The sequence below is a fragment of the Periplaneta americana genome, chromosome 3 (assembly GCF_040183065.1).
Source record: "Periplaneta americana isolate PAMFEO1 chromosome 3, P.americana_PAMFEO1_priV1, whole genome shotgun sequence".
NCBI classification, from domain to species: Eukaryota; Metazoa; Arthropoda; class Insecta; order Blattodea; family Blattidae; genus Periplaneta; species Periplaneta americana.
Window position 1 is genome coordinate 32,518,395 of NC_091119.1, and position 24,994 is coordinate 32,543,388.

Here is a 24,994-nt window from a genome sequence, read left to right on the forward strand (position 1 = left end):
GGACCGGATTTTTATGTAATTACATATTATATTCCTTTGAACCTAACCATATATAAATAACAAATCTTTGCGAATCTTGTAATTACCATTAATATATCAAAATTTGATACTACATATTTTTACATATTTACCCCACATTACACATTATGGCTTGGTATTACATAAATCTGCATATTTAGGGGTTTTATTCATTTTTACTTCTTTAAAAGGAAAAAGAAAACTGCTGCTGGGGAAATTTACAATTTGAAATAAGCCTTTTTATATACCCGAAAACATAACACCTAAGTTCCAGGAAGTAAAAGAGGCACTCACCCCTTACCGCCCACTGTAAATATGAATGAACAAAAGGCAACATTTCTCATACAACTACTCTGTATTGTGAAATTCAAAGATGGAATAATCTCATACCATAAGCGGACGACATAGTAGTAGGGTCTAAAGACCTTACAAAGTTAAAAGAAACAATAAACATCATGGTAAAATGGTGCAATGAAAACAAATTTGATATAAATGTGAACAAGACAGAAATGATGATACTCAGAAACGGCAGAAATCGCCATGAAGAACAGAAAATTAAAAATTGTACCAAACTACAAATATCTAGGCCTAACAATACAAACCAGCGCAGATACTGATATTAAATATTTTCATGATTTTACATATTTTGATACATATTCAGCTTATTTTTCTTACATAAATATGTACATATTTCACACCTTGATATTACATAAAAATCCGGTCCCTAATCATAATATATTTTTTTTTTCAAATTGTCGGTTGGTCTATTGCTGCATAGCTCCGTCCAATTATGAGAATGCATTTTAAAAATACCAATCATGATCAATTAACTCACTGTTTTTTTTTTTTTTAATTTTTAATCCAACTTAACATTACGATTCTATATGTTACTGTTGATTTACAGTGAGGGATTTCGGTTACTGCATGGGACAGGTATCTTTGCCAGTGTCGAGTTTACAAACTACTATCTCTACAGTCTATAACATCATCAGTACACTCTGCAGGAAATATCAGTTGCCTCGGAACCCGATTATTTGTCAGAGTTTCACAATGCTGACTGTATCTATTGCTTCTTTCTCTCCCTCATTCCCTGCTAATAGCTATATATTGACGTAAATACAACAGCAATGCTACGTAGCTCAGCAGCATTCCTATTTGTCCTAAGTGGTACATAAATTTTCCCGTAGCCAGCCAATATAGTTTACATATCTTCTTCAGCTCGGGGCTTTTCAGAAGAGTGACGATTTTATATTACCTCAGACATTATTGAAAATGGAATGTGTACATTATGCAAGAAGTTTTTTACAAATATTTTTAATTTTACTAAGAAAAATTGGGATGCAAACAATTATGGTGGCATAAATTAAGCGAGTAACAGAAATATCATAAAAAAAAAACCTCTGCACACAAATATTATTCACATGCTTCACGTCAAAGAATTTAACCACAACCGTCCACTTTTAACATATACTTCATGTAGAATACAGTAATCCTAATCTCAGATTTTTGTACAGTAATAATGTTATATACACACTGCAATAAAAAGCAGAGTTCAGTTACCTGCAAAAGCAGAAAGAAATTTGTTCTATGTTCAGGATATTCTTCGAAATCCTTATTTATCATCTCCAATGTACATTCAAAAACAGCATCGAATATCTTGGGAACTTCACTGGTGATGTGACCTCCCAACTTATTAACAATGGTCCCCATAGCACTCAAAACCTCTGGTTCCCGAGCAGAAGGCACACTAGTCCGCTGATAATCTAACAATACTGCATCCAACAGTGGAGGGATGAAATTTTCCAATACCTACAAGGAAAACAGCAGTTTTAAAATTATAATACACGTACGTGATATGGGTATACAGTAAAACCTTGATAAGACGCGCCTGCTTATTATGCTATCCTGTGTAATACGCTTTTTTTGTCCGGTCCCTGCACATTTCATATATAACACCTTTATAAAATACTCCGTTTGTTGCACTCATGTCCCGCATAATACGCTGTTTTTGTGGAATATTTTCGATGTAATTTTCAGCAATGTACTGTAACAGCAATGAAACATCTTGGTCAGTGCACTCACTGGTGCCATTAACCTGAAAAGTATTGGTATTCGACCCTTTACCTGTGCATTTAAACCTTCATACTTCATATCTTAGTATACCCCACTCTCTTGTTACGCTCTCTTATTCCACTCTTTACTTGCGTGGTTAAAGCCTACATACAGTTACAATACCTCACCCTCTTGCTAACCCTCTCTCTCAAACAGCATTCCTCACTCGGCCGTAATAAAATTCTGGAAATTTTTGCTGGGCAGTTTGTTGTCCTTTAGTGTATTGAAGTGTCTGTGAATGTGATTACAATGACAATGAGTGTTAAACAAAAAGTGCTTTCTGTGTCGGAAAAATTGGAAATCTTACGAAGTACGATGAGAACAGTACTCTTACTCAGAAACAACTCTCTGATTCATTAGGAATTCCATCATTGATATTAAGAACAATAATAAAAAATCGCGACTCAATCACTACAGCTGCGACATCAACGCAGGAAACTGAAGTGTGGTAAACATGAGGACTTGGAGAACACGCACATGGCAAACAACTATAAATGACTTCTTTCCGAAAGAATTAAGTACAGTACATATTGTAAATGTCTTTGACGTACAGTACAGTAATTACATAATGGAATAATACTATATTACCTTTCATGAATCATGTATTTCGATAATGAAAAATGCTAATAGATACTGTATATGTCAAAATTAGTATACCCGCCTAATACACGGTCCCGGTTAATACGCGGTTTACACCCAGTCCCTTGAACAGCGTCTTATCGGGGTTTTACTGTATAAAGTAAATCAATGTTTACTTTATTTATTTAAAAGATTTATTTCTACTGGCAAAGTTAAGACCATAAGGCCTTCTCTTCCACTCAACCAGTATAAGAACAATATCAAATATAAAAATGACAGCAGTACAGGAGCAATATACAATTAATAATAATAATAATAATAATAATAATAATAATAATAATAATAATAATAATAATAATTATTATTATTATTATTTATTTATTTATTATTTATGTGCTATACAACAGCCATTGGCCAATAAAAGTCCAGCTCAGCAATACAATTAATACAATAAAATAAACAATTATGGTACAAATTAAATAATTGAGATAAAAACAACAAAATCAAGAACAAAGATTACAATGATTAATTTACAAGAATTAATTCTATTATATGTTAGGAAGGGAGAGTGCATACGCACGCACACACTCACACATGGTTGAGTTTTTATCAGAGATTTTGAATAAGTGTTTTCCCATTAAAGTCAATACTTTTATAGCCTTACAATACTTCATCTGTTATTAGGTTGACCAGATTTTTTATGGCCCAGCAGGGGACATCAGCAATTAAAAAAAAAAAAAACACAAACGCTTATTTAGTCACTCTCCATTGAAATGTTGCACAAAATACATGTAACAGTAGATACAATGATAGTACTTCGCACACTAAATTTGTAAAAGTATCTTAACTGTTTTAATTAAATGCATAAACACACGTAACTCCTGTACATAATTATAGTCACTAAGAATTCAATTTTAGTACTGACACATGCATGGAAGTCTTTCACATAATATTGTACACACTGAACTCCAACATACACATACTTGTCTGAAGAATGTATTTATTTAAGCATCTGTTCATTCCCATATAGCTTCACACTAAGTTCTTCACATGAGGAATGAAAGTTTGTTTTCACTTGTAACAAAGCTTTAACTGTTTCAATTTTCATTCTTGAATTTTCATCAGTCTAGATTGAGTTCATTGTGGGGAAAAAGTCTTTCAAATGATGAATTACTGACTGAAAGACACATGATTAATGACACTATTTTGAGAAGATTTTAAAATGAATGGAAATTTTTTTTTTTCAAATGTTGAAAATCATCATACCATTTTTCACTTGTTGGTTTGTCACAAAATTCCTCATTTTTTTAACTACTTAAAAATAGACACCGTAGGAAGTTCTAACATTCCGCGCAAAGCTAATGAAGACAAAGTTGCTGTGGTCTTCTCAAAGAGTGCAGAATATCTCATACTGTGCTCGTTGGTTCTTCTGCCTCATACTGAGAACTGTTCAGAAATGTGCATGAATCACAGCAGTTTCATCATGATACTTAAATCCATTTCAAACTGCATCCTCATTAAAGCTGACAATATGATTAAAAGCGCAGTAAAGGAAATATTACAATTACCAGGTGACACTCCTAATAGCATGATATATACAAGTAACAAATACAAAGGATTGTCAGTGATGCACGCTACATAGGAAGCCTATCTGCAGCAACTCAACATCAATACCAAGCTAGAAAACCTAAATGACCAGCATGTTAATGCTGTACAAGATTATGACACTATAAGAACCCGTTTCTTGTTGGAATTGCAAGTGAGCAGAGACGAGGCTACAGGATCCGTGAAGCAATTAAGACAACATCTTCGGTACCGTGAATTTAAAACCTGGTGTGCATACCCCCAGAAGGGAAAAGGAGTTGTATTGTTTGAAGAAATACCTGCAGCCAACTCCTGGATCATCAAGCATGAAGGATTATCAAGTTCTGAATGGAGAGATATGCTAAAAATGACTGCGATGGTGGCACCAGTACGTTCTCTCCCTGGTCGCTCTACAGGCACAACCCACTGTAGGCACTGCAGTGAGTATGAAACTTTACCACATGTGCTTGGGAGTTGACCACAGGGAGAAGTACTCAGAATAAAACGTCACAATATCATACGTTCTATGATCGCAGATGCACTTCGATCCAAAAATCTAGACGTTTATGAGGAAGTTCATTGTATTGCTGATGGTGGAAGCAATCGTAGGATCGATATCATAGCTATAAATAGAAATAAACAGACAGCCGAAATAATTGATCCTACAATCAGATTTGAAATCTCAGCCACTCAACCATCTGAAGTGAATGAGGAGAAAAAGAAAATCTATGAGCCCACGATTCAGTACCTATCGGCGAAATACAACATAGAAAAAATCACAGTTACCGGTCTCTTCTTCAGAGTGTGAGGCACCATTCCGAAAGCCTTTGTAAAGTGGAGGGAAAAATACAAGCTGACGAGAGATCTTCAAGATGCCATCGTCACCTCCATCATAAAATTTTCTGTAGCGATATTTCGTCAGCATCTTAATGGTGTACATTCAATTTAAATTATATTTGGTTCTGTTTTTTTTTTCTTATGTCTTAATCAATTTTGTCTGAAGCCTGTTTATATAATTTTTCATTTTAAATTTTATTGTGAGCTATTCTGTGTCGCAGGGCAAACCCAAAATATTGGGTCAGAACAATAAATTAATTAATGTGTAAAATATTACTGAAACAAAATCAAAACTTCTGGGGACAAAATTTATTTCCAGGGACATTTGCTCCCAGGGGACAGCAACTCAAAACCGGGGACTGTCCCCGGAAATCAGGGATGTCTGGTCAGCCTATCTGTTATACTTAATAATGGGAAAGTAAAATGGTGTATAGGTTTAAATATGTAAAAATAAAATGCAGAAGTTGAACATGAAGAACAGAAAACTAAAGCTTTGTACAAATAAACATAAAAATTAATACTTTTTTCAATATCAAAATAAACTTTGCATGTAATGATAAATGCATCTATCGACTTACCATGGTATGGTCGGTTGACCTGCTAACCCAGTCAGAAATGAGCTTCAGTGTCTCCTTTTTTACAACACGCATACTCTTGATAAGTGGCTGTTTTGTCACACCTTCTCCATTCACTGCAATCGCCGCAATGATGTTCTCACTCATAACTTTATACACATTCAACATATCCAAATATATACGACCCAACTGGAACAAACAAAAACATAAGCTTTTGTAGTACACTAATTCACACTTTTCTTTTTTAGTAGGTTATTTAATGATGATGCATCAACTGCTACATTATTTAGTACTGACAGAATCTGTGATAGTGAAATGGTATTTGGTAAGCTGAGACAGGGGATTCACCATATGATCATCTGTCATTCACCTTACAGCTGGAAAAATCCTATGAAAAAATCCAACCTGGTAATCAGCCCAAGCACAGCTCCGGACTTGCAGGCAAACGGACCTGCTCGCTGAGCTATGCTCATGATTTTTTCCCTTATTACCCACAAACATTTTAACAGTTGCCATTCTATATATTATACTCCATGTTAACAGAAATTCAGCATTTTATAGCAGTCTTCCATAAAAGAGGTAAGTGTTGAAACTTAACGTAAAAAAATAAACATACAAATATGACTTTAATAGCTATGTAATTCACTGAAGATTCAACTAAAATGTCAAGTATTTTAACATTATGAGGACTGAAACTTTCAAACTACCTAGTACAACCAGCACCACTCATTTTGACCTGCACGTTTTATCGTCAATTTTTCTATTAGAAAATTTTACTTGAAGAAATAATATCTTACTAAAGACTTAGTGACTGTAATTAAAGAGTTGAGGGTTAATTTCAGAACATAATTCGATACTGGTTTATACTCTTCTTGTAAGAAAAAATTATGTTATGCTAAGATGAAAAAATTTGTTTTATTAATTGTGTATAACTACCAGCATATTAATTCTACCATTTCTCAGTTGAAATTCTGCTCTTAACATCATGTGCAATGAATTATTCATGTTCACTCAATTTTACAATATATATTTCAAGAAATGGATTCGGAACACCTCAAAATCTGTGCTTCAGTGGCTGGCCATGATAATATCTTTGAAAAATATTGGAGTGCAAGAGGCCAAATGACTTTATTGTTAAACGCCTGGCATTAGAAAACAACAACAACATTATATATTTTGGAAATGCAGTAACCACACAAGGAATGTCTGAAACAGCAAGTTCAGGAAGAATGGAAGCAGACACGTATGACGTCATTGAAAGGAGAGACGCGTGGTCGCAAATAAGTCCTTCGTCACCTTGCAAGCAACAGTCACTGAAGACTGCTGACAATAGCGGAAGGGATAAGATGACGAATCAGCTGACAGCGGGAAGAGTAGGTCATAGAAAACAGGTCAAGAAGGTGGTTAAGAAGAAACTAGCAAAATGTCCGGAGCCGACAAGAAGGGGAAGTAAAGAAGATTTGGGTAGTCCATCTACTTGTGAGTGGAAGAAAGGAGGAAATAAAGAACCGCAGAACTACAGTCTACGAAGTTGGTGCTTAAGTTGGTCGAGTGATAAAAGTGTGGCAAAAGACATAGAAACAATAAAGTGAGTGTTCAAGGAGTAAGAGTAACTAGCGAAATAATCGGAGAGAGAATGTATGAACGAATAAGTGAATTAGTGTTCAGAGAGACAAGAGTTGATAAAGGAAGTGACTAGAGAAAATTAGAAGTGTTTGTTAATAGTAATTGGTAGTGAAATGTTACTAATATTGGAGTGTCGACTAAGTTAGCGTACAATCAGAGAAATAGAAATGGTAGGAAGACAGAAAGTATTTTAATGTAAGTTTACAAATGAAGGTTGAGTTGACCTACAAAAATAGTGGCAAACGGAAAATTTATCGGGGTGGAAGGGAACAGTTTAACAAAATAAACATGTAATTCAGTGTCTAATGGAGAAATAGGGGATAAGAGTGATGACAGAAGTGAGGAGAGGTAGAACTGATTGTAAATTAGTGATGAAAGTGAATGAGTATGATTAAATAGTGTTAGTAAAAGTTAGTTCAAAATTTGGGAAATTTTAGACGATAGGAAGTACTTCAAATATAAGTAAACAATAAAAGTGGTGAGGTGTTCATTAGAAAGAAGGGAAAATTTTAGGGGAGAGGTTAGAGAGCAAGTTGAGAGTATGTATTATAGTAATAGAAGTAACAAAGATAAAATAAGATGACAGCACACGTCAATGAAAGTTTATTGTAATTAGAAAGTAATGGGAAGCACGAATACAGAGATGTGGTGGCGACCCATTACCAAATAAGAGTTGTAGAATAAACATATCAATATCAATATTTTGGAAATATATATTTTGTGTTTTCTGAATGTATATCGTCTATTGGTCATTTATAATCACATCTCGCTCACACATACATTATTCTTTCAGAACATTGGCCACACAAAAATCTATATATATATCATTTGAACTGGTAATGGAAATTACGGGAAAACGGCTGAACGGATTTTAATAAATGGCCCCTCATTTTGAAGCTTGAAACCCAAAGTTTTTCGGAAAAGTAGTAGTTTTCAGTAAAATGTCAATTTTCCTACATAATTTTCCTATTTTCCAAAATCCATCTGTTGTCAGTTTTGAGAACTAATTTTTATTGAATCACGGCCGACTTGATTGAATTTCAGAACAAAACACACACTACAATAAACAATAGGCTATTGCACGAAGGCCATGACCTGCAGGATTGCCGACATATTTTGAGCTCAATAAAATTCAATTTATCATTAGAAACTGATTCTGCAGTGTATAATTTTCTGAGTATAGCTGTGTATTGGACGTTCAAATCTACGAAACTTGAGCTGGTTTGATGACATTATTACCATTAGAAATTAAATATTATTACAGTTAATATCATGATGCGTCTATTCTTCATTAATTGTATATAATATTGATGCTATATTGATGACATGAAAGTGAAACGTTTTGAGGTTATGTAAGTAAATGTAGAGAATATCTTAATTTAGATCTTCATTTCTATAATTTACTGAGTGGCTGCTATATATAACTACAAAACTTAAGTAAGATAATAATATTGTTATTAAAAATCAAATATTTTTATACTTATTAAACCAGTGGGTTGGGTCTTTTTCATATACTTAATGGCGGTGTAGTGTAGATATTGATATGTGTCATTGTCTTCAGCATTGGCTCGAGAGAGCGCAAAAATTACAGTTCCTAAGGAAAGATAAAAAGGTATTACTTACTGATAAAATAAGAGGCCTAGAAAATTTTGTAGTCTCCAGATCATTTCAGCAAGATCTCTTAAAAATGATTTTATGCTCCACATTTCAAGTTCTACATGCAGCAGCTATACGAAAATGCTATTGTTCGAAAGCTCAGCAAACCTGACATTTTTTTAACTTTTGCCTACAATCCACAATGACCTGAAATAGCTACTGCTATCGTCCTGACATTGATACTTGCGTTTTCGCGTTGAAACTCAAAAACTGAAGTTGGATAGGTTCAAGAAAAAGTATTTGGCCTAAAAAAATCCATTCAGAGGGAGTATGTTTCATTATTATGAAAGCAAATAACTTTCAAAATGTCTGGTATTCTTCATTGAAAATAAATCTGAAAAATTTTTATTTGAACGTCTAACGAACTTAGTTTGCAGCAGCATTTGCTGCACAAGCCACTAGTTTGTTATATTTAGTGCAGAAATGTGATGTTTTGTTTCTGCTATGACAACCTCCAATCTGACAGATCTTCCTCCCTAGTTTCCTGGACACTGCTGAAATATACAATCTTTCAAGATACAATTAAGATCACCAGTCTCATTCTCATCTTCGTCACAAATACTAACTCGGTATTCTTTCTCCAAATCTATTTCTGACAATGTTTCTAAATAATGCAGAATTCTTCATCGCTCATGATTTTTCGTGCCAGAAGTTCTTCAACACTCGAACCTTTCATGCCATGTTTGCAAAAGAACTACAGTAAATGGCGAAGAGGAATCTTGACTAATGACACAGTTGTCAAAAGAATTGCCACTGTCATCCAAAATATATTGACTGTATTGTGATGTCATAGAAAAGCGGTTATAAACTCCCTGTTGTCATTTGTATATTTTGAGTATCAACCAGTCTACGTAATGGAAATATCAGTCTACATAAAGGGAATATTTTTGGTAATATGAAAAACTTGCTGCATACATTCAATAAACTTACCACATGGTGATGATGAATTGAATTCTTTGTTAGACAACGAAAGACAATCATAAAACAGCAATATTTGTACTGCAGTTTGCTGCTGCATGAAAATAAGAGAGACCTGTGTTGGTCCTTCTAGGTAGCTGTACTTGTTACGTCCATAAATAATAACTTTTGGGACTTGAAATTTTCAGAGAACCTTAAGAGAGTAAATGCAATAAAAGTCCCGAAGAATGAACTTGATGAGTCAATACATAGAGGAGATACAAATAAATTATCAACTGGTGGCTTGTGCAGCAAATGCTGCAAACTAAGTTCATTAGACGTTCAAATACAAATTTTTCAGATTTATTTTCAATGAAGAATACCAGACATTTTGAAAGTTATTTGCTTCTGTAATGATGAAACATACTCCCTCTGAATGATTCTTTTATGCCAAATACTTTTTCTTGAAACTATCCACCTTCAGTTTTTGAGTTTCAACGCAAAAAAACAAGTAACGATATCAGGACAATCAGTGGGTTTTTCATGTGGGAGTAAAGCAATAGCTATTTCAGGTCATTGTGGATTCTAGGTGAAAGTTAAAAAAATGTCAGGTTTGCTGTGCTTTCGAACAATATACATAGCATCTTGGCATAGCTGCTGCATGTGGAGCTTGAAATGTAGAGGGTAAAATCGTTTTATCCTGCTAAGAGATCTTGCTGAAATGATCGACTACAAAATTTTGTAGGGCACTTATTTTATCAGTAAATAATACCTTTTGGTCTGTCCTTAGGAACTGTAATTTTTGCACACTCTCGAGCCAATACTGAAGAAAATGACGCATATAATAATATCTACACCACACCGCCATTAAATATATGAAAAAGACTCAACCCCACTTGATTAATAACTAAAAAAATATTTGATTTTTAATAACAATATTATTATCTTACGTAAGTTTTGTAGTTATATATGTACTATATAGCCCCTACTCAGTAAATTATAGAAATGAAGACCTAATTTAAGATATTCTCTACATCTACTTACATAACCCCAAAACGTTTCACTTTCATATCATCAATATAGTATTAAATTAATGAAGTTTTTAATGACCAATTGAATTTGGGCTCTAAATATGTCAGCAATCCTGCAGGTCATGGCCTTCGTGTAATAGCCTATTGTTTATTGTAATGTGTGTTTTGTTTTATACTGAAATGTGATTAGTTCTCAAAGTTAACGAAAGATGGATTTTGGAAAATATGAAAATTATGAAGAAAAACTAACGCCTCACTAAAAGTTGCTAATTTTCTGAAAATCCTTGGATGTCAAGCTTCAAAATGAAGGATCATTCATTAAAATCTGTTCAGCCGTTTTCCTGTAATTTCCATTACTAGTTTAAATTACATATATATATATATATATATATATATATATATATATATATATATTGTCATGGTTAGCCTCAAAATCTGTACTTCAGTGGCTAACCATGACAATATCTTCGAAAAATATTGGAGTGCAAGAGGTCAAATGACTTTACTGTCATACGCCTGGCATTAGAAAACAACATAGCCTATATAGATATAGGTCAAAATGACTGGTTTCTCCTTCTAGTGTTAAAAAACCTTTACTAACCTGCAAAACATAAGGATGGCCAAGTGCTTTGCATGCACGCACATTTGTTTTTAATATACTTGCAAGCTGTTTGACAGCATCTTGGTCTTTCAACACATCCACATTCTGTAACAGAATAAAAAGGTAAAATAAGATAGGCTACATAAATGTGCAATGGCAGATTTCGTATTATTCCATAACAGAATTTGTCGTCTCTTCTGAATTTTATGTAAATGCTGTTGAATACCTCAGAGCCTGGGTTGTTCTTTCACAAGATATCTATGCAATGCATTTTGCTGAGATCTTCTCCAGCAAGAGTTTTTTCATATGCTGATATCTCTCCAAGGAAATTGTGAAAAAAATCTGGTAAATTTACCACATCATCATTAACATTATATCAATAACAAGAAAGAAGCACTTACTTTCGATGCTTGACTGATGATGTCATCCCATACTTGATTGGGAAGCATCATGTACTTTTCAATGAGATGCTCCTGGATCACTTGATCCACCTGGGCACTGATCATGTATCCAACTGCTTCGTAAAAGGTGTGAACCTATAAAAATATTTAAATGATTACATCAAACATCACTGCCACATGTATTCTAAATTATTATCAAATAATTATAATTCTGATGCGACCTTCAGCCTGTACAGTTCCCACAGATTTGCAGCTGCAAGATGTGATTTTCAATTTTATAACCAGCCTGCTCTAAAATATGCTATCCTTGTGGTTACTCTTTTAATAACACTCAACAAAAGAATTGTATTCCAATGGATACCATCCCATTGTGGAATCCTGGGAAACGAGAATGCGGATGCATTAGCAAAGAAGGGCAGCACTGCTACTTACAGACCTGTTACTAAATCTACCTATTACTCTATGAAAAGATTTATTAAATCTACATACAGTACTTAGACTTCAACAAACAAAAATTTGATAACAGAATCTCAAGGGAAAAAATGGAACTCTCTGCATCATAATCCACAGTTGATTCCCAATTTACCACGCAAATCGTCTGTAGCTGCATTTAGATTGGCAACAGGCCATGATTGTTTGGCCAAGCACCTGCACAGAATTGGAATATTGATCGTCTCGTTCAAAAGTATGACAACTCAAAAAAACAAGTTTTGAGATATCTTCAGTTGAAAGTTTCAAATAAATCACTTAGAAAGGAACACAGTTCTGGTTCATAACTGCGACAATTAGAAATGAGTCGGTATTCAGGACGAGTTTATCACAATCTTCCAGTTCATTATTAATACATTTCGAAATGTACTAATAATGAATTAGTAAAGTCCATAGTTATAATTATTTGTAAAGCAGTTTATTTAGTTTTTTTTTTTCTTTTTGGTTGTAAATATGACTTAGCTCAATACTGAATCGGAAAGAGCTCCGAAAGGGGCTTTCAGTAGTATAAATAACTAAAAAATGGCAATTTTTGAGTTGTCGCACTGTTGAACTGGACGATCGATATATCAGTACCCTACCTGCCCATTGTGCAACTCAAATCAAGAAATGGATTCGGAAAACCTCAAAATCTGTGCTTCAGTGGTGACCATGACAATATCTTTGAAAAATATTGGAGTGCAAGAGGTCAAATGACTTTATTGTCAAATGTCTGGCATTAGAAACAACAACTTTTTAAAATATCTTGGTGACTGTTTAATACGAGTTTTGTAATATATAAAACAAAGTTTACTTTGCTGCAATCATTCACAATCTGGATGAATTCTAGTGAGGTCATGACAGCCTTTGCAAGGTGAAGATGGGAGTCTTGTTAAAAGATAACTCAAAATTTTCGATATTTTATAATTAATTACACTTTTTCAATTCATATTTCTGTACTTGACAAGATTGGTCTAGGACAACTGTGGAGACAAAATCATGAATAATGTTTTGAATAATATAAGACAAAGGTGTAACAATATAGAAAACCAACAAATGTTTAGTTATGTGAATGACAAAACTTCACCGCAAAATTACAGGAAAATTAAAACTGTATGGAATCAAAAACAATATATAATGATATGTAATAGAAATACTAGAATTAGTTTTGCATGGATTAGGTAGGGAGAGTGGAAACTGAGAGGTTTTCAGAGGTAATATAGAAAATGAAAGATGTATATTATGTAGTGAAATAAAAACTATAAAGTATATATTATTAACACGTGTCAAGACAGATTGGAGTGAACGCAGTTTTACGAAAAGGGAATGGTTAAATTTTAGTAATGAAATTGTTTTAGCCAAAAAAAGAGAAAAACGAATGAAGGAAATTAGTTAAAAGTCATGTAAAATAAAGTTTAAAATATATGTGTGCATATTAATGTAAGAAAGTCTACCTATGTATAGTCCGGATCAGCTTACTTCATACCCTAAGGGTGAAACCTAACCATTTTCCCCCCATTACTACATATGCTAGTGGATTGTGGTGATTTTCTAGTTTGCAGGTTGAATTTTCTTTTGCCAACTTCGTTTCGAATTTCGATACTGACAAATACTACAAATGGTAGTGATTTTGTAACTAGTATGTTGGCAGCTGAGACAAATATCGACAATATTTTTCGGTACTGGAGTTCCATGAAATTGAAATTGTACTAGATTCCTGAGCTTGTTATTGGAAGCTAGTGAACTTTGAACATACTAATAATTAATTAATATCAGTATTAATATCAATACATAATAGTTATTTTATGTGTTGTGTTGTGGTTATAATTCAAGACTATAATCAGGTAAGTTTTCGGAGTTAGTAATAATAATTTCATGTGGTAAACAAAATACATTTTTAGGTTAGGTCTCGTGAGTCAACTGTTTAGTCAAACCAATGAATTTCGTATTGCCAGACAAAATACTTGACATGTTGATTCCTTTCTCATATAGTTTGCCTACGAAAAAATGTTACAAATTATTGAATTATTTAGAATAACCTTCCAGCATAAAGTACGGTAAGTAAATAAGTCATTTAGTATGAAGGGTCGTGTGATATCTGGTAACAGTTGGCAACACTGACAAGACGGCAATATTACTGTTCTTATGTGACCCTCACTATATATACAAAAATTGTATTTTGATAAGTGAGTGATAGCTATATGACCTGAGGTCAATGCTCTCATTCATCATTGTAACGCACTGCAGCCAAATAAACAAATTCATATTTCTTATGTAATATGAACTAATATTAGTCTATATTTTGTAAGGGACGGGGTACTTAATTAGCCTGTAATACGGACCTTGAAAACCAATACATTATTATTCTTTCCTATATATATTCGCATTGTCTGTAATGAGGCGATATTAACAATTCTAGTGGTAAGCAACTATGTATGGATGCATATTTACTACATATTGAGCTTCGTGACTGTATATACTAGACTGTGGTATTACTTTGAAGAGATTCTGCAAACATACATATCTCTTCCTACTTCTATATATGGAAAAAGAAACAAGTCTTCAAAACCAACTTGAGTAAATAATAATGTTTTGTCACTTTTGTTTATGCAACTAAAACATGTCAAATTTATTTTTCAACAGTAATCTCACTAGACGTTTTGATTTTATCGATAAATCTGCAAGTGGAACACGAGCAGATTTATCTAGAGAAAATCAAAACTCGAGTGGGATTTAATTGACTATTACACGATTAGAAGAAAGTATAAAGATTAGAAGTAACGAAGTACTCCAATACAATAAAATATTAATTGACTTACGAAAATACAACTGTCTTCAAATGTATTATTGTACCATCTCAACATTACAAATATTACGCTAGATGCATGCTAGATGGCAGTAGTGTCTTTATACAGACACTGTAATGATTACTATTCAATAAATCTTAGTATTAAACAATCTCTGATACGTGACTATCCATAACATCATATAGCAGAAGTTCTTTTTATCCTCTCAGAGCAGAAGCTATAACATAACCTAACTAATATACACAAGTGTTAGAAAAGTTTTAATTAACGACGATGACATAAAAAATAAACAGGAATAATTTTAAAAGGAATAATTATTGAATGTACAATTTTCAAATTTGAATGTGGTTGGTGGTTCAATTGATGTTATATTGGACGTGTGCGTAATAGAAGTGGAACTCGTTGATTTAGGCCTACATGGTGTATTCAACTTATTCAGAATTTCCGAATGAATAATTTTAAAAGGAATAATTATTGAATGTACAATTTTCAAATTTGAATGTGGTTGGTGGTTCAAATGATGTTATATTGGACGTGTGCATAATAGAAGTGGAACTTGTTGATTTAGGCCTACTTGGTGTATTCAACTTATTCAGGATTTCCGAATGGTGCTCTTCATTTATTTGTAAATCGGATTTCAGAAGATGCATAGGTATGATCAGTGATTTTTATTAATTCTTGTTCTTGAATGCCAATGCGAGTCATATTTGAAACTGCTGTGCATCGACTGGAGTGGTTTGTAATTTTATATATATTTTTGACGTCCAGACCAGCGCAGTTTCAAATGTTGGCAAACAAAGAAACAAATGCTAGGGACGCGATAAAATTAAACAAATGCTAGGGACGCGATAAAATTGTGCGATAAGCAGCCATGATTGGTTGAAATACGTCCTTTCGTACCGTTTTATTGGTCAAAAGTAGTATGACGTAGTAAGAGTGTAATAGTCAAATATAAATTCAGGCATGTTTGATACATACTTCCTAGATGTAACTCACCTGTTGTGTTTGCAAATCACAGATGATTGTACTGATGGTTGTCAAGATTTCCTCAATGAATGGCATCACTTCTCCAACCTGAACCGTCACAAAGTGTCTCCGGCACTTCAAAGCTATTTTTATAAATGTATCACATGCCATGTCCTGCACACCATCATGAGTTTCTAAAATAAAAAAAATAAAAATACTTAATACTGTGCAAAATGTTTTCAGTTATAACACAACATAAAATAACATAACACAACAAAACATACCTTAAATATTAATGTAAGATTCAAACATACCAAGTAAGTATTGGTTTATCTCACAAAATTTCTTTCAAACAATAAATATTATCAAGAATAAATTGTCCTGGAAACTGCACATGTACTAGAACAGTCTAAAGTGAAATATGATTTTTACACGTACACACATAATATTCTGAGTATTCGAGAACAGAATGCACATAGCTAGACAACTAATGAATTGAAGATATGCTTCAAGAACTAAAATTATTATTACATTTTTTTTTTCTCTTGCTGTTATTTAGCCTATACTTGCTTTAACATTTCTGGTCATATTGCCTGTGTGAAATCCAAAGGCCTGTGTACTATTGTTGAGACCAGTTTATTGTTGTGAACTAGATGGCGACTGTATATGTATTACTGATTTGTTATGAATATGATTTCAGTGATGAATGAGGCCGGTGATATTCAGGGATGTTGTGGCCCGAATTTTCTGGCATTTGCCTTATAGTTGAGGGAAAACCCTGAAAGAAGGAAGTTCAACCAAAGCGGGAATCGAACCCGGGCCCTCTGCGTAAGAGACCAGCATGCTGACCCCCACACCACAGAGGTGGTTTTTATTATTATTATTATTATTATTATTATTATTATTATTATTATTATTATTATTATTATCATCATCATCATCATAAAAATTCATGATTAAATTTTATTTTAAAGGCACAATATTACTCAAAATTCTAAATTACGTGACTGCATCATAATTGAAAATATTTTATAATAAAAGCAGTTGACATGCGACACCATGAACTGAACTGTGTTTCTGGGTAAAAAAAATCATCTGGCTAATGACTAATACATACTTACTTACTGGCTTTTAAGGAACCCGGAGGTTCATTGCCGCCCTCACATAAGCCCGCCATTGGTCCCTATCCTGAGCAAGATTAATCCAGTCTCTATCATCATATCCCACCTCCCTCAAATCCATTTTAATATTATCTTCCCATCTATGTCTCGGCCTTCCCATAGGTCTTTTTCCCTCCGGCCTTCCAACTAACACTCTATATGCATTTCAGGATTCCCCAATACGTGGTACATGCCATGCCCATCTCAAACGTCTGGATTTAATGTTCCTAATTATGTCAGGTAAAGAATACAATGCATCCAGTTCTGTGTTGTGTAACTTTCTCCATTCTCCTGTAACTTCATCCCCCTTAGCCCCAAATATTTTCCTAAGAACCTTATTCTCAAACACCCTTAACCTATGTTCCTCTCTCAAAGTGAGAGTCCAAGTTTCACAACCATATAGAACAACTGGTAATAGAACTGTTTTATAAATTCTAAATTTCAGATTTTTTGAAAACAGACTGGATTATAAAAGCTTCTCAACCGAATAATAACAGGCATTTCCCATATTTATTCTGTGTTTAATTTCCTCCCGAGTAATATTTATATTTGTTACTGTTGCTCCCAGGTATTTGAATTTTTCCACCTCTTCAAAGGATAAATTTCCAATTTTTATATTTCCATTTCGTACAATATTCTGGTCACGAGACATAATCATATACTTAGTCTTTTCGGGATTAACTTCCAAACCTATTTCTTTACTTGCTTCAAGTAAAATTCCCGTATTTTCCCTAATGGTTTGTGGATTTTCTCCTAACATATTCACGTCATCCGCATAGACAAGCAGCTGATGTAACCCGTTCAATTCCAAACCCTCTCTGTTATCCTGGACTTTCCTAATGGCATACTCTAGAGCGAAGTTAAAAAGTAAAGGTGATAGTGCATCTCCTTGCTTTAGCCCACAGTGAATTGGAAACGCATCTGACAGAAACTGACCTATACGGACTCTGCTGTACGTATCACTGAGACACATTTTAATTAATCGAACTAATACATACGTTTATAAAACATCATAAAATGTATACTCACCATGCATGAACTCGAACAGCTTGTTAACCACAGTCTTAAGGAACTTCCAATGGGCCCGAAGGAACCTGGGATATTGCCCCACAACATACATTATGTTGGATGCAATAATAGCCTTGTTGTCCTTCCCTTTCTTTTGCTCGCACAGACCTAACAAGTCTTTAATAACGGTCACCAGAAACCTCTTTTCATCTTCTTCATGCATGGCACCAGATATACTTCCTATGGCCCAGCAAAGCTATAAAAATTGAACACAATTATTCTAAATATAATTGAATTACGCAATTCAATAAAAAGAAAGACTACTTTCTGCAAACTTGTACACAAAACCATATGCATAGTATTTTTATAGTTTGTGCCATGTTTAAAAAGCCTTTGCCTATGATCGGCAATTAATAACAGAGGACGTACTTCAGATAACGAATGACTGCCTCCATGGTCTGGTGGTCAGCATGCTGGCTTTCAGATCTGGAGGTGCCGGGTTTGATTCCCGGGCTGGCTCTTGGGAAATTTTCCTTGAAGAAGAAAAGTTTCCTGGGTGTCTACAGTCTGGATACTTGCATGAATGTGAATGTGATTGTGCCAAGTTAATATTAATTAAAATATGCTAGAGAGTTAACAATTGGGGAAGGGGAGGGGGGGGAGGTAACGAAACCATCACAACCTCCGATTTCGTCTTCAAGATATCCAAGGAACACAAATAATTGACTTTAGGTTTATTATGTTTTCTAAGCAATAACGATACTGCCACTTCTTATGGATGACTGTCACATCTGACTTGTATGAGCTTTGCAAAGGATAAGATACCAGTAATATATAAGATAGAAAGAAGTAGCAACTGTGACAGCAAGATCACTGTATGTCTGCCCTACTCCCAATGTCAAACAAAACACTGATGATATAATAAAGACGGTCTTTTAAACATGGCACATACCATATAGTGTATAAACATATAGTAAATTTCTGATTATCTGGCTGATGATGGGGACACAAAAGTAACAAAAAGTACACATAACGGAGCTGACTTCTTACATGGACGATTTTACAAATTGACATTTTATTGTACTACCATATCCAGCACATAAAAAAACACATGTACACACACATATTAAAAATTCCTTATATTGTGTAAATGTATCTTATATTCTTATTACATCTAAGAGAGCAAATGGAACTTCTTAAGTTGTGAAATTCATCAAAATTGTTTATATATCAGCCATTGTTAAAAGTTAATGATATAAATTAATTATAATTAAAACAGACTGTATAAACCAGTGAGACTATTAACTGATATTTTTTTCATTTTCTTTTACCACAAGCCTTCACAATTATGAATTCATTATCATGGTACAGTATATTACAGCACGAGTTAAAAAAGATTAAACGAAAACGACTAAATACAGAATTTTGGTTTTATCATTATTCAGTCATGAACAAGGGATCTTTTATTACGTTTGAAAACAATGCTTTTCGTGACAATCAGTGAGAATGCCTATGATTGACAAAATCAGGAACAATGTTCTCTCTCCTCAAAATCTCGTGCATTTCATAAAATACAAACAAAATATGAAAATTATACAAAAGAAATGTTTGAACAGACTCTACCAGAAAGAAAGAAAGAAAGAAAGGAAGAAAGAAAGGAAGGAAGGAAGGAAGAAAGCAAGGAAGGAAGAAAGAAAGCAAGGAAGAAAGAAAGCAAGGAAGAAAGCAAGGAAGGAAGAAAGGAAGAAAGAAAGGAAGAGAGAAGGGAGAAAGAAAGGAAGAAAGCAAGGAAGGAAGAAAGAAAGAAAGAAAAGAATAGAAAAGAAAAGAAAAGGAAAGAAAGCAAAGAAAAGAAAGGAAAAGAAAATAAAGGAATAGAAAAGAAAAGAAGGAAGGAAAGAAAAAGAAAGAAAGAAAGAAGAGGAATAGACAAATAACAAAAGAAATAACAAAAAACATGTGAAGTGACTGGAAGATAACTACAAATATAATAAAAATTGTAGAAAATCAATAAAGTATAATTTGGATACAGGAAATGGCCAAGGCATTCTAAACACACTAAATAAATCAGAAAAAAAAGAAAGAAAGAAATATAAGTCTGTAATGAGAAGCAAAGAGTAAAATAATATGGTATAGAAATAAAATATGGGAGATACACATTGCACTAGAGTAAAAGAAACGTGTTCTTACTGTGTTCAGGTTTTTCCACGACCATTCTGTCCCATTGACTTGGTTTTGAAGTTTTTCAGTCATGACTCGCTCTGTGTCCGCATAATCTAAATGGGTGAGGTACACCAACGTCTCCCTCATATTCTTATACAAATTTATTGAATCTGTATCTTTCATGAACTCTCTCACCACTTCCCCATTCTCATTTTCTACAACTAATACTTCTTCTGGTTTTGCCATTCGACTGATCATGATGTACCGCACCTGAAATGATTACAGGACAAACAAAATTATAAGTCACAAAATTTCCACACAGTTATAATGAAAGTTTCCTTGTACTGAGAAATACAATGGAAAAGCATTTTCTGATATCTTTTTTAAATAAAAATTTTAATATCAATTAATGACGTTCAGTACTAGAAAATGAAACACTTTTTTTCCTTACTTACACCAATACAGAATTTGAAAAACATGTAATAGCTCGACCAGTCTTATGTTACGGGAGTGAAGCGTGGACTATAAGGACAAAAGATGAAAGCATACTAACAGCTTGTGAGATGAGATTCATGCACCGAACAGCTGGCTACACTAAATGAGATCAAAAGAAAAATGAAGATATCCTTCAAGAACTTAGGCCCGATTGTATAAACCATTTAATCTTAGATCAGAGATTAAATTGATCCTTGTTTCAGCTGAACTTGGAATTTTGTGTTGTATAAAGTCTAATCTGAGATTAATTTGTCTCAAACTAAAGTCAACTTTGACTGAAGAAATTTCTCCGATTAAGTTAGATGATCCAAGTTCAGTTATTTCTTTTCTGTTTGAAATATACGAGTGACAGATTGTGCAAATAAAATATCCATTATTAATAATATTAATAGATATGATAGGTACATTTATATATATTTCTTTCAATTTCTTGCCTTAATACACAATCTTATATTTTATAAGGCTCTATCGTGTTCAGCAGTATCAAATAACATAACCTATAATTATATTATGTTTATAACAACCATTAATTATTAATGGATATGATAGGTACATTCATAAATTTTCAATTATCTGTATTACTAAACGAAAATTGTCGTTTTATAAAGCTTTATTATGTTTAGCAGTATCAAACACCATAACATGATAACAACTCGGAGAACAGTCAACCTTCTTCGTATTGTCCGTCATTATTTACATTGCACAAAAAACCAGTGTCTCCAACAGAGTGTACAGAAAGTCGCCAAAAAGTAGTTGTAAAGTCGCTAGATTTCTCATTATCAACAAAGAAAGATTAAATTTTGTCACTATGGGGTGCTAAAAAGGTCACTAAATCCTTATTTAAGCAATATAAAAGTTAAAAGAAATTGTTGTTGAAAAAGAGTTAAAGTCGCTAGATTGGCAACACTGAACAAACCTGTCCACGCATCACGTATTTCACCTGTTTATGCGATGTTGCAAAATCCTTTTCACGTGAACTTAGATTGCATTTGAACCAAGGTAATTTGATCGCAGAAAAGTTTTATACAATAGAAGAAGTGTCTGAACTCGGTTCACTTTTCGATCTTCGATCAAAGTTGATCTTTAGTCAGGGAGTTTTATACAATTAGGCCTTAATGTGTCATCAATACTGGACTATATCTCCAGATATCAAGTTAAACTGGAAGGAACACGTCTCAAGAATGGTTTCATCCAGGATCCCTAAGGCAATAATGAAGTATCGTCCAAATGAGAAATGGCCACTTGGTCGACCTATGAAAAGATGGCAAGAAAATCGCTTTTTCAGGCCATAACAGTTCTTTTGGGACTATAGTCGCGACGCTGTTATTCCCGGCGTGACTCCTCCTCTTTGCTTACGTCTTAGGAAGTGAAGGCTCTATAAAGTCTAGGTAGGTAGTATCGTTCGCCATTTTTGTTCTTTCGTTGCCGAGCTACCAGACGAGGAATCTATTTGCCACACCGTTAAACATTATCATGTCGTAGCTCCTATGATAATAAATCAAACGCACTGTAATTCAGCAAATAATTGAGCGGCAAATAACGTCTTCATGTGCTTTCTGCGAACGCCAACGAAAGAGCCAAAATGGCGGGCAATTATATGAAGTATTTATCGAGCCTTAAGAAATGAATAACGTCTTCATCAGCGAATCACAAGACGCACACGTTTAAATGTAGCCAACCTGCAACGCGATTGGCTGCCGGAAATTAGAGTGACAGGACTATAGTACTTGACATCATGATGATGATGATGATGATGATGATGATGATGATGATGATGATGTTCTACTCAAATTTAAAACAAGATCTACAAAAGTGATAATTAAATGTTTCACTTTCAAAGGTGTACTGTCAATTTTCTATTTTGCAAACTATGAGAAATATTATTTTCGGCTTTCATTGTATCATAGCACAACACTCCTATGTTCAGAATATATATCTAAAAACCATCATTCACATAATTCGCAAGATATCTTTGATTTGTCTGTAATTAAAAGAAACTTACCTTTGTGAGTACTTCACTGTAGAACATTCTACGAGGTGGAATGGCCGAGTTAGTTTTTGCCAGGAAGAGAGGTGAAGGAGCAGTAAAAGGACTCTCCCTGTAGAGATCAGCACTCAACCCATTCCAATATTCGAGACATATCTTGAATATCTCCACTTCATCAACTTCAGAGATCAAGACTAAGTAATGAAGAGCCTATAAAAATTACAAACAAAAATTAGAAAAAATCCGATCTTGTGAAACCCATCATAACCACAGCATGCTAATCAATCCAATGCAAAACTAAGTTTCATAAATAACACTGTGTATACCCTGAAATACAACAGAACCTCGATTATCCAATCATGCATTTAATCAACTGACAGATTTTTTTGCAAGTTCATTTTTCCACATTGACAGCAAAGAGGCTATATCTTAAGTATACAAAGTTGAGATGCTGAGAACAATCCACTATACAATACTGTGTAAGTTATAGGGCTACTGCTAAGAGCTAAACACTCCCTTAGGCCAGGTGCACACAGAATCAGACACGGGGAGACACGACATTTTGCTTTACAATGCCTCACGACAGCTTAACACGGTCTGCTCGCGACAACAGATTTGCTAGCTGTGTGGATTTGAAAAACTGGCCTAGGCTAGAAAATGGCGTCAATGAAAGAGGACTGTCTATATGAGAAATTCTATTGTATTGGGTTATTATTTCCTAAGGATGCCTAATATGGATAAAAATCTATAGGATTGAAATTAAATAGTACTAATGTAGTGCACAAACGTCATTTTGTATGTTTATGACTACAGCAGAACCTCGATTATCCGTCACCCTATTAACTGATTGATGGATTATCCGACTGACTTTCTCTCTCGCTCTTTTTTTTTTTTTTGATGTAGAAAAAATATGAAGTACTGTATGCACATTATATTAGTACGAATTTTTTCTACAGAGTGTTTTCTTTACAAATCTTTACCCTTATACAGTATGGTCTACTCTTAAAGGGGCCGTACTGTCTAACTTCTATGCAAAATGTTTTCTACAGGTGTCAAAAGAAAACGTGTTGTGCTACGAAAAAAGTACAAGTAATTGAATGGTTTGGAAAAAGAGAAACTGTGGTTCATCTCGCATGAGAACGTGAAACAGGAATTACAACTGTGCACGATTTAATGAAAAAAATATATATAAAGTGTATAAAGTATGTAAATCTACAACATGAGACTTGTAGGCCTACTATTCCTATCTTTTCACAGACAGTCGTCATAAGGAATTTTGTCGTTGAAAATCAGACTTAAATTAGTGAACGTCTGATCTGTTATCTAGAATGTTAAAACAGAAGACCACGGAAGAAATTACGAAACTGTATTAATCTATGCACTTAATTTATGAAAACTTTATATGGTACGGATTATCCGATTTTTTCGATTAACCGTTCACTCCACCCCCTTCATTACCACGGATAATAGAGGTTCTACTGTACTTCACGACTCACAATAAACAAAAATAGTATATTAAATCAATAATGTGTGATAGTATAGAGCAGAGAAGTAGGTCTGCTACAAATTATTATCAATATTATTATTCACCTGGTGTTACCATCTCATTTGCAATTTCCCACATATTTTTAGAAACCACATTATTGTCGTGATATTGTTTCAAAGATTTTATAGAATGTATATTTCCTGTACTAAAACAACTAATTTATCCATATCGAATTCCATTATGAATAACGTGCACTACACAACATTATAGCATTTGTAGATAGTGAAAGCGTGAAATCATAGCAACTACCAACGCATGCGCAGTACAGTGCAGCTATCAGACAGTCTCCTCGCAACTAACTTCAAGCAGTCATTTGATGTTGTCTCTTCATGTCTCCTTGCGACCGTCGTGCCGCGTCTGATTCTGTGTGCACTACATAATAATAAATCACTGGGAGACAAGTACCATGAGACAAAATATCGCGTCGCGTCGCGCCTCGTCTGATTCTGTGTGCACCCGGCCTTACAGATACTTCGA

The 24,994-nt window shown here is 33.9% G+C and overlaps 1 protein-coding gene across 4 annotated transcripts in view; it reads right to left on the reverse strand.

Moving 5' to 3' along the window:
* Positions 1–24,994, reverse strand: part of emb (exportin-1 emb) — a 76,792-nt gene that overhangs the window by 17,822 nt on the left and 33,976 nt on the right. For all 4 annotated transcript variants that reach the window (XM_069820245.1, XM_069820248.1, XM_069820249.1 and 1 more), the window contains exons 10-17: positions 22,987–23,181; positions 20,517–20,759; positions 18,348–18,582; positions 16,189–16,352; positions 11,918–12,052; positions 11,517–11,621; positions 5,709–5,894; positions 1,579–1,827 (exon numbers count right to left, since the gene is read on the reverse strand). In XM_069820245.1, the coding sequence (XP_069676346.1) occupies positions 1,579–1,827; positions 5,709–5,894; positions 11,517–11,621; positions 11,918–12,052; positions 16,189–16,352; positions 18,348–18,582; positions 20,517–20,759; positions 22,987–23,181 (1,512 nt within the window). The remainder of the gene's footprint in view (positions 1–1,578; positions 1,828–5,708; positions 5,895–11,516; positions 11,622–11,917; positions 12,053–16,188; positions 16,353–18,347; positions 18,583–20,516; positions 20,760–22,986; positions 23,182–24,994) is intronic.